Source organism: Ictidomys tridecemlineatus, chromosome 15, assembly GCF_052094955.1.
Source record: "Ictidomys tridecemlineatus isolate mIctTri1 chromosome 15, mIctTri1.hap1, whole genome shotgun sequence".
In the NCBI taxonomy this organism is placed as follows: Eukaryota; Metazoa; Chordata; class Mammalia; order Rodentia; family Sciuridae; genus Ictidomys; species Ictidomys tridecemlineatus.
In genome coordinates, this window is record NC_135491.1 from 26,404,312 (window position 1) to 26,421,968 (window position 17,657).

General features: G+C 42.1%; 1 protein-coding gene across 9 annotated transcripts in view; it reads right to left on the reverse strand.

Moving 5' to 3' along the window:
• Positions 1-17,657, reverse strand: part of Mylk3 (myosin light chain kinase 3) — a 57,465-nt gene that overhangs the window by 33,331 nt on the left and 6,477 nt on the right. The window contains exon 1 of one of the 9 annotated variants that reach the window (XM_013366476.4): positions 14,233-14,958. The exons of 2 other annotated variants lie outside the window; for them this stretch is intronic. In XM_013366476.4, the coding sequence (XP_013221930.2) occupies positions 14,233-14,286 (54 nt within the window). In that variant the 5' untranslated portion in view covers positions 14,287-14,958. Of the gene's footprint in view, positions 1-2,214; positions 2,958-3,737; positions 5,421-9,001; positions 9,881-14,222; positions 14,959-17,657 lie in introns of those variants that run through there. 6 more of the 9 variants (XM_013366482.4, XM_040279551.2, XM_040279549.2 and 3 more) reach the window with 6 other exon arrangements.

Sequence of the window (17,657 nt, forward strand, 5' to 3'; positions counted from 1 at the left end):
CATGGATACTAAGAGATGACTATAATAATCTCTATTTTTATAAATACCTGAAGTTTTTCATACTAAAATATCCAAAAACATGTGCACAGTAAGATCTCATTTTGGGGGCTGGGGGTTGTGGCTCAGTGGTGCAGCATTTTCCTGGCAGGTTCGATCCTCAGCACAATAAATAAACTAACAAACAAACAAACAAATAAATAAATGTATTGTGTCCATCCTCAACTAAAAAAAAATATTTTAAAAATCTGATTTTTTTATTCATCAGAAAAACAATCAAAAAGTTGGGTAATATGCTGTATTAGCCAATGTAGCATCAATAAGCATTCCCATATGTTATGGGAAAAGACTAAATTGTTGGTTTTTGTTTGTTTTTTGGTGGTGCTGGGGATTGAATTCATGTCCTTGTGCATGTGAGATAAGCACTCTACCAACTGAACTATATCCCCAGACCTAAGACTAAATTAGAATAAATTCTTTGAAGATCAGTTTGACAATTTATTGATACAAATTTACCCTTCACTACTAGCAGTGTATTATACCAATAAACTCACACCACTTGTGTTCAAAGATACATCTATGGATAGTCACTACATCATTATTTATCATAGTTAAAAATCAGAAAAAAGGATATAGGACCAGTTAACAAATTAAGATATATCCCTCCAAAATGGAGTACTCTGCAACTTTAAAAAACAAGCACAAGGAAATTTTCTAGGCTTAGATACAAAACAATGCCCCAATTACATTAAGATTTAATGTGAACATTACATTAAATAAAATACATTAAGATTTAATGTATTTAATATATCAAGGCCAGAACAAAGTGAATAACATTTGGGAGAAAATAAAACAAAAAACTAAAGGTGAGGTTTATAGGCAGACCCCATATCTAAAAGGATTCAAAAGAAACTGGTACTTGTGATTGCTTACAGAGGTGAGAGGAGTTGTTCCGGGGACTAGGGGATTGAATAGGAGGTAAATATACACTCTTTATACTATATGAGTTGTCTCCAGTTTTTGTTATGTTTGTCTGTTTGGTTGGTTGGTTGGTTAGTTTGGTTTGGCTTGGATTTTGAGGGGGTGGGGAGTTGGTGTGCTGGGGATTGAACCCAGGGACTTGAATATCATGTTTTGCTTACCATGTACATAGTAATTTTCCTTTTGAAACTATTAATAAAGTTTATTTTATTAGATTAATGGATTTTCTTTTTTAAAGCCAAGGTTGGTTATCAGTGGCAAGGGCTACTGCAGGGATCTGATCTCCCCTACAGGTCAGGCTCTCAGGGAAAGTCTAGGGCAGACAGCAGAAAGCTGGGGGATGGGCAAGCTCTGGGAGAGGCTGCAGGGTACAGAGGGGAAGGGATCAGCAGGGTGAGCCCTGGCCTGGCTGGGCTGTGAAGGAAGGTACCTTCCTATCCTCCTGTCTCAGCCTTAGTAGCCAACAGGGTCAAACGCAAACCCTTTTAGACCCCAACTCATCCCCTGGCTCCAGGCTGTCTGAGTGCTACTAAGTGGCTGATCCTCATGTGCCCAAATAGGGTGTCCCCTCTGCACACCTCACCCCTTCACTCCCTCCCACACCCCCCACCAGAAACCGAGCTTCCATTAACCAGCAGGTTTGATTATGCAACCCTTGGGAACAGCCACTCCCAGAAATGCCACCCTCCACCCCCAGGCTCCAGCTCCTGCCTGTTGTCCCCCATAGGTCACTGTCAACACTCATCTCCCCACAGGCAGCTGCACACTCCACCTACTCTGGGACAAAACACACAGTTGGGGACAGGAAGGGGGGATGGGTTTTTGAGTAGGGCCTGTCATAGGAAACTACCCACCTGTTTCCATCCCAGGTGAGGAGCAGAAAGAGGCCCAAAGAGAAAATAAGTGCATTAGAAAGTACAGAAGCTTAATGACCTTCACTCCCTAACTGCCAATTTGTCCCTGACCTCTGGATTGCTTGGAACTGCCCAAGGTCCCCCAGTCTTGGCTAGGGCACTGCTTCTGCCTTTCCCTGGGAGAGCAGCACTCAGTAGTCTGACCAGAAATCTATCCATGACCTCTATGGTTCTAACTCTCCTTTCCCTAGTCAATGCAACACACATGAGGCACAAGAAAGGGACACCATCTCTCCAACTCTCCAAACCCTAGCTGCCTGGCCAGTCTCCCCACCAGTGCCCAGGCTTCCCTTCCAGCCAGGGAAAGGAAGCAGGAACCAACCTCCTCGTGGCTGTCAACCAGGCTGCCTTTTCTCCAAGGAACGCTCCCTTGCATGATGAAATCCACCACCTTTGAGTTCTGGAACACAGCCCCCACCAAAGCGATGGCCCTGTCCACAGCCACCACCATTCTGAAGAGAGCTTCAAGTTTGGCACCATGCTGGGCACCATCCTGTCGCACAGCCCTCACCAGCTCTAGGACCTCAGTCCACCCAGCCTGAGTGTCAGCTGGAGGGGCACTATCAGCCGCCCCTGGGCCCAACCCTTGGAAGGCCTCCAGCCGGTGCAGGCCTTGCTCTAGGTGGCCCATGCCTTGGCACACACACTGTAGCTTCTCTGTGACATCTTCTTGGAAATGCAGGAGTTTGTCAACCTTCTCATTCAGCATGTTAAGCTTTTTGTCCATGGTGGTTAAGCAGGCCTTGCCCAATAGTGGTCCCAAACTCTCCTTGGAGGCTCCTGACATCCCAACTCAGGCTTGACAAGGGCAAGGATGAGGAAATGGAAGGGCCACAGACCTCTAGTTCTCACTTCAGCAGTAGTTTCTGGAAGTTCATTGTCCTTAGTAGCTGACAGCCTTGCCCTGTAGCACCAACCTGCTTGGACTGCCTGGGCTGTTTGGGGAGCCCAGAGGACCAGGTTTTCTCTGTGCTTTTGCCTTGCTTATCTCCCACTCAGCCTTGGGCTGTGACAGGCTGAGTTTGGCAGAGGCCTTTCTCCTTGGGGCCCCTTTGACATCATGGCAGTGTTTAACATTCCTCTCTGAGAGGCTGCTGACGGGCAAATATTTTAAGAATCTGCCCAGAGCAGGCAGGGGTTTGTGTAACTGAAGCTAAAGACTGAAAGGATCCTTTAGGTAATGTACCTGTCAGATGAACTTGACAAGAGAGCTTTAGGGATTCCAGGCCCTGAGGAGATGGGGTCCCACCTATATCCCACACATATATCTAACTCACAGTAAAAAGCAAGATCAAAACAGAAAGAAATCTGAGACCATTCAATCAAGTTCTGACTTTTACCGTGATGAAAATTTTGATGATTTTGCAAATTAAAAACATTTTTGGTGTTCCTACTTCACTAATGCCTAAAACATGTACTTAGACTGCTCATAGGATGAATTTGCAGGTTCCTCCCGGCATGGGGCTCTTAGTCACTAGTAATTTGTATCTAAAAATAGAAGTGAGGGAAAATGGCCTCATCTCCTCACCCAAGTGCAAACCTATAGGTTGTGTTCCTCAGGTGACATTTATCAGTGATCTCCTTGACATCCCAATAAAAACGATGTGGTACCAGGTACCAATTTCTAGCTGACAAAGATTCAGTAAGGCCCTATAGAGCAATGAGGACTCTGTTCCCTCTGGTTTCCAAATCTTTCAGCCTCAAAAACCCTTGGTTTGAATGAAATTTTTGCAGAAGCATCAATAAATAAAGCAGACACGTAGAGTTGCTCAGGATGTCACTGAGATGGGGCACAAGGTATCAATTCACTGTCTAAAGGACACCACAGAGGAGTCTGAGTTATACCTTTTTCATCTAGAGAGGGAAATATGTACAAGGTCATCCAAGCACAAGGCCTCCTTGAGCATAGGTCAGCCATGGTCAGTGAAGCACCAAGGGAGAGAGGGGCTTTAGTGTTCCTCACAGCTTCCCACTCTTGAATAAAAGCCAAGATGATATACTCTGACCTGGAAATGTGATTTACAAAAGCACCATCAGATGATTTTGCTATTTTAAGCCACAAGTTACCTATCAATACCATGTTCTTGCTATAAAGATGCAGCTTGACCACAACTCCCTCTCTATTCATCCTTCTCCTCAGATAACTGCCTGGAAGCAGCCTACATAGAAGTCCAAATCCATTTCTAGGGGCAGATCTCAATGTCATTTGTGGAATGACTCTGGAGCACACTCAAAAGAGTGTTGGTCTGCTCTATTTGCTGTGATTAAAAACACACACACAGCCAAGTGTGATGGCTTAATCCCAGTGACTCAAGCAATTTAGTGAGAACTGGTCTCAATTTTTAAAAATAAATAAAGAGGGCTGAGGATGTGGCTTCATGGAAAGCACCCCTAAATTCAATCCCTAGTACGAAAAATAATAATAATAATTTAAAAAAACATAAACAAAGTGTCCTTGAAAAATGAAATTTGGAGAATACCATGCTCTAGCCCCTCTAAGACCTCTGTTTCCAGAGAAAAGGCATCGGTATTGGACCAGGGACCACTCTTTTCCTCCATAATTTATAGACTTACTACTTCTCTGTGGAACCAGTGTTCTCTAAATCTAACTTTGGGAAATGGCTGCCTAAAGAAATCTTTGGAAGTCCATCTCCCCAGGCCTCCCCATTGCTTCTTTCTAAGTTGGTGACACTAATTTTTGTGAAATAAAGTTCTCACCAGTCTGCACAGAGAGTTTCCACCAACACATACCAAAGGCTGCTGCATCATGATCTCTGCTTTGGAAATCTTTGGAATAACCTGCAAGTCCAGGGTTAATAAAACCTGGAAAGATGAAACCAAACAATCCCAAAGGAAACAAGCAAATTCGATAGAGAGATAGATAGATAGATGATAGATAGATAGATAGATAGATAGATAGATATCATTCAAGTTACAAAAGAATTCACCCCAGGTCTCCCATAAGCAGCAGTTTTACATAGTAGTGTATTTACTAGAAAGGGGCCTCAGCCATCATTCACTGTTCCAGACCACCTTGAAGCTCCCTGAGGGCAGAATGGCACTTCTTCAGCTTGCCTTGTATCGTCAGACATGCCAGTGTGCCTGATGTATGGCAGGTATTCAATACAACTGTAAAGAAGGAATGAATTAACAGGGCCACAGCAGGAAGCACCAGGTTTAGCTGACCACGGGAGATTTCTGTGGGAGGGGGCAGCAGCTGGACTTTGCTAGAACAAACAAAAAAGTACTTGGCAGGGTACCCTGGCAATTCCCAGAAGCAAGTTCTGGGACCTTCTGGGAGGAAGCTTAAAATACACCAACAGAAGCTCTTAAGCCCTCTTTGATGAGAAGGAGTAGCCAAGACAACCAGCTCTGAATCCCTTTCAGAGCTCAGCCTACAAGGAGAAATGAGTGTGTGCATACTGGGTTCCCTGAGGGCTAATGCACGGCTTCTTTCCAACTCTCACTGGTGTATAGGACACACCAAGTACTCTGACAATGGTGCCTGCCTGGATAAAAGAGGGATTCTACTCTCTAGGCAAGAGAAAGACCAAAGAGGCAACTGCGCTACATTCATTCATTTATTTATTTATTTATTTATTAAAGAGAGAGTGAGAGAGGAGGGGGGGGAGAGAGGGGGAGGGGGGAGAGAGAGAGAGAGAGAGAGAGAGAGAGAGAGAGAGAGAGAGAGAGAGAGAGAGAATTTTTTTTTAATATTTATTTTTTTTTTTTTAGTTCTCGGCGGACACATCTTTGTTGGTATGTGGTGCTGAGGATTGAACCCTGGCCAAACGCATGCCAGACGAGCATGCTACCGCCTGAGCCACATTCCCAGCCCCCTGTGCTGGATTTATACAGAGTATCAAATCCACTAACGCTTAGTCCCTCCAGGGTGAAGGCAGGCCTGCTGATCCACTCCTGGAAAAAAGGCTGACCTCTCCTTGCCCCAGGGTCGGGTTAGTGTGAACCCCAAGATTCTTCCCTACTCTTTTGTTGACCTATCTTGAGGCTGCAGAAGTGAAAGAGAGTGCAACATTTTCATTTTAAAGTGATATTAAGACTGACTCGGGTAAAAGACTGATTTCCCATATTTATCTCCTTCCCTTGAAGAGATCTGATTGAAGTGGTAGTAAAGCAAGACAATAAATACAGGTCCCCAGTGAGAAAGAATGGAAGCGGAGTTCTTGTTGAATGAGTGTTATTTGTGAATTTCTAGAAGACAGAAAGCTGTTAGGGGAGAGGTAACTGGAAAAAACAGAAAAAGAAAATCACAGCCTCACTGGACACATGGCAAATACAGACAAATGTAGAGCCAGCTTGCCATGTAAAACCCCAGAGAAGTCTGTGAACCTTGAGAACCCAGGTGGAGTAAACAGAAGCAAAAATGCAACTCTGAGACATATTCCTCTAGTCCCTTCCTCCTTCCCAACTCCTCTGTACAGAAGGGGCATTGCCAGGAATCACTCCCACCCACCCCACTCCCCCTGAGGACCAGACTCTGTTTCTGGAGGAGCTCAGTGGCCCAACGTACAATACCTGTATGAACTGGCACTGGGGGGTCCCTCTGGAGTTCCCTACTTGATCAAGCTCAATAAAGCCAAGCAATCAACAAGCCTCAACTACCCATCCAGTTTTAGTACCTTATTCTGAAATATGCACAGATAAAAAAAATCACAATTATTAAAAGAAAGACACCAAGATGTAAGATTCCAAGACAAGTAAACAGAACCATAATCTTGAAGGAAACAAAAAAATGAGAAATAGAAGTTTCAAAAAGGTCATCATTTATAGTTACAGAAAAATATGAAAGGCTATTCCATCCAGTAAAAGAGGATGCTATTGGCAGGGGATGTGGCTCAGGGGTAGAGCACTCACACAAAAGAGCACTGGGTTTGAATATCAGCACAACATAAAAATAAACAAATAAAATAAAGATATTGTGTCCATCTAAAATAATTTTTTTAAATATTAAAAAAAGAGGATGCTACAGAAGAAAGAAGAACCATGGAATGAATATAAGAAAGGTCTTGGAAATTAAATATGAGTCATAAATCCCAAATATGGATTGGGAAATAACCTAATATCCCAGAAAATAGAACAAAAAGTTAAGATACAAACATAAGAAAATATGTTAGACTATGGATCCAGCTGGTCTCACTTCTAATAAGAGTTTCAGGAATAAAAATAAGAGAGAGGAAGAGGGCATTTATCAAGGAGATACTACAGTAATTTTAGAATATATAATTTTAGAATAAGGGATAAAGAAAAGACTATAAAAACTTCCCTAAAACTAATATAAAAGAACTGAAATCAGAATAATATCAGACTTCTTATCAAAATATTTCCCCTCTGAATTTTAAAGACATTGCACCACTGTCAGAGGACAGAATGATTTGAAAAGATGCATAAAAATGCTGGGCATGCCTGTAATCCTAGCAACTCAGGAGACTGAGACAGGAAGATCCCAAGTTTGAGGCCAGCCTCAGCAAATGAGCAAGGCCCTTCACAACTTAGTGAGATCCTGCCAAAAAATAAAAAGTAAAAAAGGCCTGGAGATGTAGCAACCCTGGGTTAAACTCCCAGTAAAAGAAAAAAAAAAGCCATAAAAAATGTGACTTTTTCTTTCTTCTTCTTTTTTTTAATGCACCCTAAGGAAGCTGCTTTGAGGATGTGCTCTAGCAAAAGAAGGAAGTAAGAAAAAAATCAGTATACAATATAACTAAAGATATATGTAGTAAATGTTAAGATCAAGGGGCCTAGAATAAGACTGTCTGAATTTAACTCCTGCCCCTGCCTCACTAGAATTATGACCAGGATTTACTTAACTTCTTCCAAGTCTGCTCTTCCTATTCTGTAACATGAAAATAATAATGATAAATACACTTCACAGAGTTGGCAAGAGAGTTACATGAGAATGCTAAGCCATCAGCATGGTGATGGCAGAAAGGCAAAAGAGGAATATAAGGAATTAGAAATTCCAAGAAAAATCAGAGTTTTTACAAGAGAAAATAAGATTAAAGCACAATAATTCATTTTGCAATGAATATTTGTACCATAATAAAGTAAATGGCTTATTCAGTGAAAACAATAGCATATCTATTGTGAGTTGGGAAGTATAAAAAAGGTTAAGTCTTCATTTATCTGAATAGGAAATCCACAGATTGCATACTGAATTAATATGAAAAATATGGGTATCAAAAGAAGGAACAGCTAAAAGACTCTATGTTGCCTCTGGGGATCAGGAACCGGGAGAATATCTAACTACTAAACATACAGTACACTTTGTTGATTTGTATATTTAATACTATGAGAAATTTCCAAGCCAGGTGTCTAGAAGAAAGGTGCCCTGGTCTACATTATATAAATGCTGTATGAGCTAGATGCATACCTGGAAATTCCTTCACCTCTGCACACAGCCATCTTGATCCACACAGAGGGTTCCTAACAGTGTAATATCCACAGGGCTGAGTGCAAATGTAAGTAAAACTTTTAACACAGTTTTTGAAAATAGTACAGATTAGAGTTGCTGTTCTTAAAATCAATCTCACCTTCTCTCCACCTCCCATCCCACACGGCCAGCCCAATAAGACAGCAATGTGTTCAGTCACCTTATTGAGGAAGGGGGACAGTACCCCAGTCCTAAACAAGCACACCCCTCCTCACCATCCAGTACCTGGCCCAGTAAACAGTGGCCACATCAACTAATGGTGCGTGCAGGGAAAGTCTGGCCCCGCTGCATCCCCTGCGTGCACCTTTAGCTGATGTGCACTCTGAAGGTGCCAATGTGTCCTCCATTGAGCTGAGCTTATTTTAAAAAGGAAAACAGAAATGAAAAAGATCTCGAGAGCCTCAGAGTTCAATGCAGACAACTTTGGGGTTAGCTGCCACTGGGCATTGTGTGCCCAGTATATCCTGAATCCATGGGGAAAGGCCCCAGCTGACCACCCCCAAACTATATCCATCAACCAAAGTTTTCTGCTGACTTTCTTGGTTTGAGAGGACCTTAGGTCTGGGGGACAATTGTCACCAGGGCTCCTTTAGTCCCATGACCTTACCAATTGTTTCTCAGCCTTCTACTTCAAAGCATGCTAGCTTAGAGCTGCCCTTACCGCAAATATCTGGGTGTAATCTGATGCCCGCTGCTGGCCTCTGGTGCTGGGACTGTGCAGTGCTGGAGTGGGGCATAGAGTCCCCATCCTGCAGGCCCCAGAGCTGTGCCAACTCAGTGTTTACTCTGCTTGGAGATGGATGCTACCCAACTGCCTGGAGCTCTGGGAATGAGGTGGGCTGGCCGGCCAGGATGATTTCTCTGGAAGAACTCAGGCAGTAGCGATAAGCCTGGCATTTCCGCTTATCTCTGACCCTGTCCCAGGCCCCAGAGGCATCCAGAGGTTTCACTTGGTTATCTGCTTTGTTGGACTCTATCTGCCTCTTTGGAGGCCTACTTCCTGCATCACTTAGCAGAGTGTCTAGCTGTGAAACAAACACTGTGTGGTCCAAGAAAGAAAGGGAAAGAGTCCTGGTGCAGAGCTGACTTGAGTTCAAAACTCAGAATTCTGGGACAGGGAACCGGATGAGGTGGGAATCCTTTATTTTAAGACAGAAGTCCTGATTGGCAGCAGAAAGGGCAGGAGGCCTGTGTTTTTTCAATGGGGCTGCTCACACTTTGGCTAAAGTCAGCCATCTCCAGGCTGCAAGAGTTTAGCTACTGCCTCCCCAAATAAAACTACTCAGGAAGCTACCAAGGAGTACAGAGTCCCTAGGACTGGGACACAAATTAGAAGTCAGGGAGAGTCCTCTGGCTAGATCTTCCTAGAGTGCCCTGAGGGAGGCTAAGCTCTACACACACAGACAGATGACAGGCAGAAACACATCATTTTGGGACCACATCTTACCTAGTATGGCTAACAAGAACCAGGGAAGAGGCTGGCCCAGTAAACAGGCGGTTGTCAGGCTGTTGATATCAGCTCACTTTTCTAAGCCTAACCATGGCCAGACTCTGTGCTAAGCACTGTAGTAGGCAAACCTTATTTAAAACCCGCTGCAGCCCTAAGGGGCAGATAAACCATTCTGCCACTTTAGGAGGGATCTCAGAGACTCTAAGGGTAATTTCCCTTACCATGTACATAGAGAGCCTAAGGACCAGAGAGAAGAGACTTTATGGAAGGTCACACAGGAAGGCAGTGGCAAAGATAAAACTGTCATCCTTTTGAGACCATAGATTCATCCCCCTGTTCTGTGGGTTGAGAGGTCAGGAGGTAAGTAGAGGGAAGAAGATTGGCCTCTGCCCCATAGGCTCAGTTCTGACAGTTATCTAAGGATAATAGGAAGGGGCTTATATCGAGGATAAAGCAAACAAGGTCCCTCATGGGCAGGGACTCTCAGATATTAGGCTGCTGCTTTTTTCACAGTAAAATGTCTATAACTTCTCTCATGCTGGCCACCCAGAAAGAGAATTAAAACAACAGCTACAGTCCTACTAAGGACAAATCCAGGAACTGTGCTCAGGAATAAAAAACAAAGTTGGCTTCTCTTAAGCAGAGAGGGAGATGACAGCTGTACAGAATCCTATCTCCTGCCTCCCTCGGGTGCTGGTGAGTTTGCTCCCAGAATCTCCTTGTCTTCTGTATTCAGCAGTCCTATCCCTTGCAGCCTTTTAATTTCATCTCCTTTCCTTACATACCTAGTCAAACTTCTCCCTGACCAAGCAAAACAAGGTAAAATTAACCTTAAAATATTAAGAAAGAACAAAAAGCACCATTAGGAGCCAAAATCCAGACCAACATTCATGCATTCATTCATTAGTTTTTTACTGAACAACACCACTTATTAGGTAGTAAATACTTATCGAGCACATTTATATGCCAGGCACTATGCTACATCTTTTATATAAATTATTTATTTGCCCCTCACAACAGTTCTTAGAGGCTTAGAGTGATGAAGGCACTTTACAAAGTAAGAACCTGGCTTGATTGGTTGATTGATTTTGTGGCACTGGGGATTGAATCCATGAGATTTCAACCACTGAGCTACACCCTCAGCCCTTTTTATTTTGAGACAGGGTCTCACTAAGTTGCCCCGGCTGGTCTTGAACTTGAGACTTTCCTGCCTCAACCTCCCAAGTAGCTTAGATTTCAGGAGTCTACCACTGCACCCTGCAAGAAAGGAACTTGGATTTAAATGTGGGCAGCCAGACTCCAGTGTCTGCTTATAATTAAAAGCAATCTAACTTAGGGGATGGAGTTGTAGCTCAATGGTAGAGTGCTTGCCTAGCACATGTGAGGTCCTGCATTTGATTCTCAGCACCAAATATAAATAAATAAAATAAAGGTCTATTGACAACTAAAAGAAATATTAAAAAAGAAAAACAATTAAATAAATAAAAGTTAAAAAAGAATCTATTAAACAAAAGCAATCTAACTGAAACTTTCTATTTTCTAAAACTTGAATTTGTCTCTAGAGGGCTACATTTTCCAACTGCCAATTCAGAAAACTCAACTCCATTTGTAAGCTAGAACAAGGCCAATAAGTTTCATGCCAACACAATGCCTCGATTTTCTACCAGCGCACACTGGCAAGGTGTTTCCACCTGTAATGTGCTTTGACATGTGTCCTCATAGTTGCTATTCATCTGAAGAGGGTGGGTTATGGTCCCCATCTGACTAATGAAGAGACTGAGGTTCACAGTGAGTCAGTGGGGAGCTGGAATCTTGTGTCTAGCTCTATATAGTTCACTGTGTTCACTCCAAAAAAGGGAGGGTTTCTGGAAGACCCCCTTACCCTCAACACACATACTGCTACAGGACACTATCCCATCTGTCCTGCCTGACAGGAATCAAGGAGATTGGGGGTTTCTGATAATAGGTTTTTTTTTCTCAAACTGACTATGAGCAAACCTTGTGCTAAGCACTTTACCTGCAATCTCATTTAAACCTCTTGACTCTGTTAACTCTTGTGGGTTTAGAGCTCTGCTATGTTGTGAGAAATACCAAAAGTCTGGATGAGAGGGAGGTTAATATATCAGGACAACAGAGAAAGTGGGACCATCACTAACTGCAAAGGACATGACTGGGGCAAAACTGTAAACCTAGAAGTGTGTCTAGCCCCATTACATTTGATTAAAAGAATTTTATTTTCATTGCTCTACTTCTCTCCTTTCCATTTACCCACCAACTTTCTGAGAAGAGCCCAATCCCAAGATATTTTGGTATTAAATCTGAACAACTGATAGCAGAGGTGGAATATAGTATCTATATAAGAGGTCTTTGCTGATCTGGGTGACAAAGTCTCAAGAACAGGGAAGCAAAAAGGGGAGAGAGACAAGATACCCAACAGGGTCTGGGGTTTGGAGACAAACAGGTCCTCAAGCAGCCTCAGGATGTGAGACAATGGAGGGGGACAGGAATTTGTAAAAATGTCTGCTGCAGGGTATAAATGGTCATCAGGAATCATGAGCAACAATGGCACTGCAGTTGGGCTTGGCTTGCATGAACTCAAGTCTTTGTAGAAACAGCCATATGGTGCAGGTAATTCAGGATGTAAGAGGAGACAAATAAATTGGGGAAGACTTCTTGGAGGAAATAAAACTTGAGCTAAGCCTTGAATAATGAGTGAGACTTGGGGAGGCCAAGGAAGGGCAGTTTCAGGGAGGACAGAGCAAACAAAGCTCCAGGTAGAGCATGACAGATGGGTAAGATAGTGCAGGGACTGTGCTTAGATCAGGATGTGTTAGTGGAGGCACAGCTGATTTAGCAGGTATGATCCTTAAAAGAGTGAAGGGATAAAATTAGGCAGACAAAGCAGTAAGAGGGACAACTATCTGATGAAATATTTTTGAGTAGGGAGTAACATAATAAAGTCAGTTTAGGAAATGGAAAGAAATGATTAACTGGGGAAGGGGATTGTGACTTAGAAGGAACACAAAGCTATTTCTGGGATACTGGAGATGTTTTCTATCTCTGGTGGTTGTTGCATGGGGGTATTCATATTTAAATTCCATAGGCTGGCGGGCTAGGGTTGTGGCTCAGTGGTAGAGTGCTTGCCTAGCATATATAAGGCACTGAGCTTGGTTCTCAGCACCACATATAAATAAATGAATAAAGGTCCACCAACAACTAAAAATATACATACATATATATAATTTTTTAATTCCATAGGTTTTAATATGTGTGCATTACACCGCCTATGAGTCATGCTTTGTGTCCTGTTAGCATAAACTAAAAAAGCAAAGGGGGATAGATGAGTCTGGCAGCAGAGTGCTCATGGATTATGAGAGCTGGGACCAGCACTGAGGCAAAGCCAAAATCAGCAAGTGTTTATCACTTCCAGGATATGTGCTACCATGTTGCCAAAACACATGAGTGCTAAGGAAATGGAGAAACATCTAAGAGAACAAGTCTTTGAAAGTTCTCCTACAAATGGGGCATGAAGTTCAGAGGCTCTCATCCACCACCACACAGCTGGCAACAGAAGCATGACCCCTCCCTGTTGTGGCAGAAGATTCTAAAGATCTGTGATACTCTTCCTAGATCTAGTGGGTGAAGACTTCATCCCAAAAGCAGGACGGTAACAGCAAATACAGAGTCACATTTTTGTTTACAGCGTACATGGATGCCAATATGGTTAGTTCTGCATTAAGGATTAATTTTTATTTTTCTAATAAAAAAAATGAAGTGTATAATTTGTGTTACTCGCAAGGTTTTTTTTTTTTTTTCTGTAACAGTTACTATTCACCTGGACCCACAAGAATTATTCTAGGCAGATAATTCACACCAGAGAACAGCAATAAGACTCCCTCAGGAACCTTGTTGACAGAAAATAATAGTAATATTACAGAAACATCTCAGGGCAATTGTTTAGTCTCAAATGATCAGAAAATACCCACATTTAGGTATTAGCTTAAGAGACTTTTCAGAAATAGCAAATCCCATGGGCAAAGAGCAACTGTTTGTGTTTTTTTAAATAGATTCTCTACCCAACTTGGAGAAAAAAAGTTCCAAACTCCAAACACAACTCATAAACTATGGAGTTAAGTGGGGATTTTTTGAGAAAGCAAATTGGCAAACATTTGGGGAAAATCACCAGTTACAACATTTCCAGTTGATTTAAGCACCGATATTACTAACCACAGTGATAGTTTTGGAAAACACTTCTGAAGTCTGAATTACACATGCAATTCCCTTCAAACCTGTATAAACCAAAGACAGATCCAAGCACCCAAAAACAAGAAGCTGTTCATTTTTATTTGTGAGCAGACTCAGAAAGTGTTTTCTGGAGGGTCTACATGTCCCTCATGTGCTGCTAAAAACAAACACACAGCAAATTGATCACCTGCACTTACATACCACCTTCCATCCATGGATCCCAAGTGGTCTGCCAGAAATGCTGTCTTCATAAGTCTCCGGTGAGATGTGTAAATATTGTTACCTCCATCTTATATACAGATAAACTTAAACTCGGGAGCAGTTAAGTGGCTTGTCAACAGTTAGAACCCAAGACAAGATCTGTGCAAGCTGTCCTCTGGTTTCCCTTCCTTGGCTGAGTGTCCCTTTGAGCTTTCTTGTTGGCCCCTGTATAAATCATGTACGCAGACCATTGTTTCCCTAGTGATGGAGGTGGCATTCTATTTCCTGCCCTGAAGCTGGCCTAGAGCCCTGACTGAACCACATTTAGACACAAATACATCAGCTGTGCATGAGTGGGGATAGTTTGGCTCCTTGGAAACCTAAGTGGCGTGTGTCAGCTGGCCCTAGCCCACTGAGAGCCATTCCAGGCCATGCTACTAACTTCTCCATCACTTGCCCACAGCAACTCATAAGAAAAGTGATGACATTTCTTGGGGCTAAGTGAACAAATTGGGAACACCTAAAAGGCAAACTCATTGGCCCTACTCCAGTCCAGTCTAGATGCCTGAGACCCAGGCCCCAATACTAGTACAGTTCCCTCACCCTGCTCAGTTCTACGGACAACAAATCAAAGAGTGCTGGTCATTGATTGTATGCCTGACAGGCAACTGAATTCACCATTCCTGGCTGCAGTATTAATTTTGTATTTATTACTAATGTGTCCTAGAATGACCATTTAGAATCAGAGCTGGAAAAATAACAGATGATGGGGTACTAATAAGGTAAAAAGAGAGTCACAACCTGAACACTATTTCTCTTAACAGTTGTAGTCACTATAAAAATTTGGAGATGGAAGCCAGGTGTAGTAGCATACACCTATAATCCCAGTAACTTGGGAAGCTGCAGCAAGAAAATCACAAGTTTGAAGCCAACTTCAGCAAATTAGCAAGCTCCTCAGCAACTTAATGAGACCCTGTCTCAAAATAAAAGTACTGAGTATGTAGCTCAGTGGTAAAGAGCCCATGGGTTCAATCTTTGGTACCAAAAAGAAAGGAAAGATTGAAGAAAGAAAGGAAGGAAAGGAGGGAAGGGTGAGGAGATGGATGCTGGGGATGTGATTCAATGGAGAGTGCTTGACTAGCATGCAAGAAATCTTGGATTCCACATCTAGCACTTAAAAAAAGAAAAAAATTAATTGGTGGTGTGTGTGTGTGTTTTCTCTGTTATTGGGTCAGTAAATGCCATATGTTGTCAATTTAAATTAATTTCAATTTGTCTCTAAAATGCCCTGTTAACCTTACTGGATAGCCATGGGCATCACATGAAATGCAGGCTGAGTTACTGGGGTTGCCCTTCCTAAACTCCATACACATTAACAATCATAATATCTAATCTCTGTTGTGCATTCACCATATGCCAAGTACCCTAACAAGCATTTCAACTTTTTAAAAAATATTTATTTTAGTTGTCAATGGACCTTTATTTTTTTATATGCAGTGCTGAGACTCGAACCCAGTGCCTCACACACCAGGTAAGTACTCTACCACTGAGCCACAATCCCAGCCCCCTACCAAGCATTTTACATACATTAGTTTTTAAAACACTAAGTATGTACCATTAGTGTCTTCATTTTACAAGAGCTGGACATGGTAGCATGTGTACATAGTCCCAGCTACTAGTAAGGATAAGGCAGGAGGACTGCTTGAGTTCAGGAGTTCAAGGCCAGTCTGGGCAACATAGCAAGACTCTTCCTTCAAAACAAACAAAAAAACTTCAATTTTTTACACAACTTTTTAAAACCTCATATTTTAAGGAGCCGAGGCCTAGAAAGTTCACAAAGTCAAGTAACTACTATTAGTTTCTTACAGCTGCACTAACAAATTACCACAAACTTCATGGCTTAAAACAACAGAAAGCAGCTAGGCATGGTGGCACACCAATAATCCCAGGGCTTGGGGGCTAAAACAGGAGGATCACAAATTCAAGGTCAGCCTCAGCAACTTAGCAAGGTGCTAAGGAAATTAGTGAGAACCTGTCTCAAAATAAAAAACAAAAAGGGGACTGTAGCAAAGTGCACTTGAGTTCGCTCCCTAGTACCAAGGAGGGAAAATTAAATAAATAAAAATAAACATACACACACAAAAATGTAATAAAACAAAAACCCTAGAAAGCTATTCTCTCACAGTTCTGGAGGCCAGAAATCCAAAGCCAATACCACTAGGCTAAATTAAGGTGTCAGCAAGGCTATCTTTCCTCCAAAGTCCCTAAAGGAGAATCCATTCCTTGCATCTTCCAGCTTCTGGCAACTACTGACATTTCTTGCTCTGCAGCTGCATTACTCCCATCTCTGCCTCCATGATCACACTCCTTCATCTTCTTCTGCGTATCTCCTTTTGCCTCCCTTTTCAAAATAAGATAAAAAAAAAAGGACTGGGATGTGGCTCAGTGGTTAAGGGATCCTGGGTTTGATCTCAAGTACCAAAAGAAAAAAAAAAGGAAGAAAATCCCGAATCATGTCTGTTAAAATCCTTTTTTAACCATATAAACTGACATTCACAGTCTCCAAGAATTAGGATATTTTGAGAGGCCATTATCTAGCTAATCAAAGTTACCCATTTAGTAAATGGTACCTGCAAGTTTCTCTTCTCATATGTTCATGAATGTTCATAGATTAAGTTGTGATTGCGTACAAAAGAGGTTAAAAGCCCAGGCTTTGACCCTACCAGACTGGCTTTGAAGCCCAGCACTACTAAACCTAACTATGTGATTTTAATAAGTAAATTAAGAGCCCCAGTATCCCCATTAAAGCCTATTACATGGGATTGTTTGAGGATTAAATGAGAGAATGAACACCAAACTCATATACCAGTACCTGCACATACTTAAGTGCTCAGTGAACAACAGCCTGTAGCTATTCTTGTTAAAAGCACAATATAAGCTTGTCTACCTATCCAACTTCGAAGAGGAAGACCTGGTAGGCACCAAGTTTCTGTGGATAAAGAAATGTGATAATAGGGTAGAACTCTCAAAACCTAGCAGAACTGGCCATGTATAAAGGACTTCCATTCTTCAAAAGTGGATACATCTACTTTTCTCCAGGGAGGGTGTGGATCTGAGACGCAAAAATGAATGGTTTTGTCAATAGATGTTCCCATCATTTTAAATATGATTCATCTGGAAATTATCATTCAAAGCACTCTGAAGTTAAACTGGTTCTGGCTTCAACACCTAAAATGAGGGGCTGGGGGCAAAGCTCAGTTGTGGAGCTCTTTAGCCCTAGATATTCAGCTATTCAGCAGTGCAAAAAGCAAACAAACAAAAATACCCAAAATAAAAATAAAAATAAATAACTGATAAAGCAAGTGCTTAGAGCATGAGAATAAACTACAAAAAATAGACAGGAAATAGACAACAGGAAAAG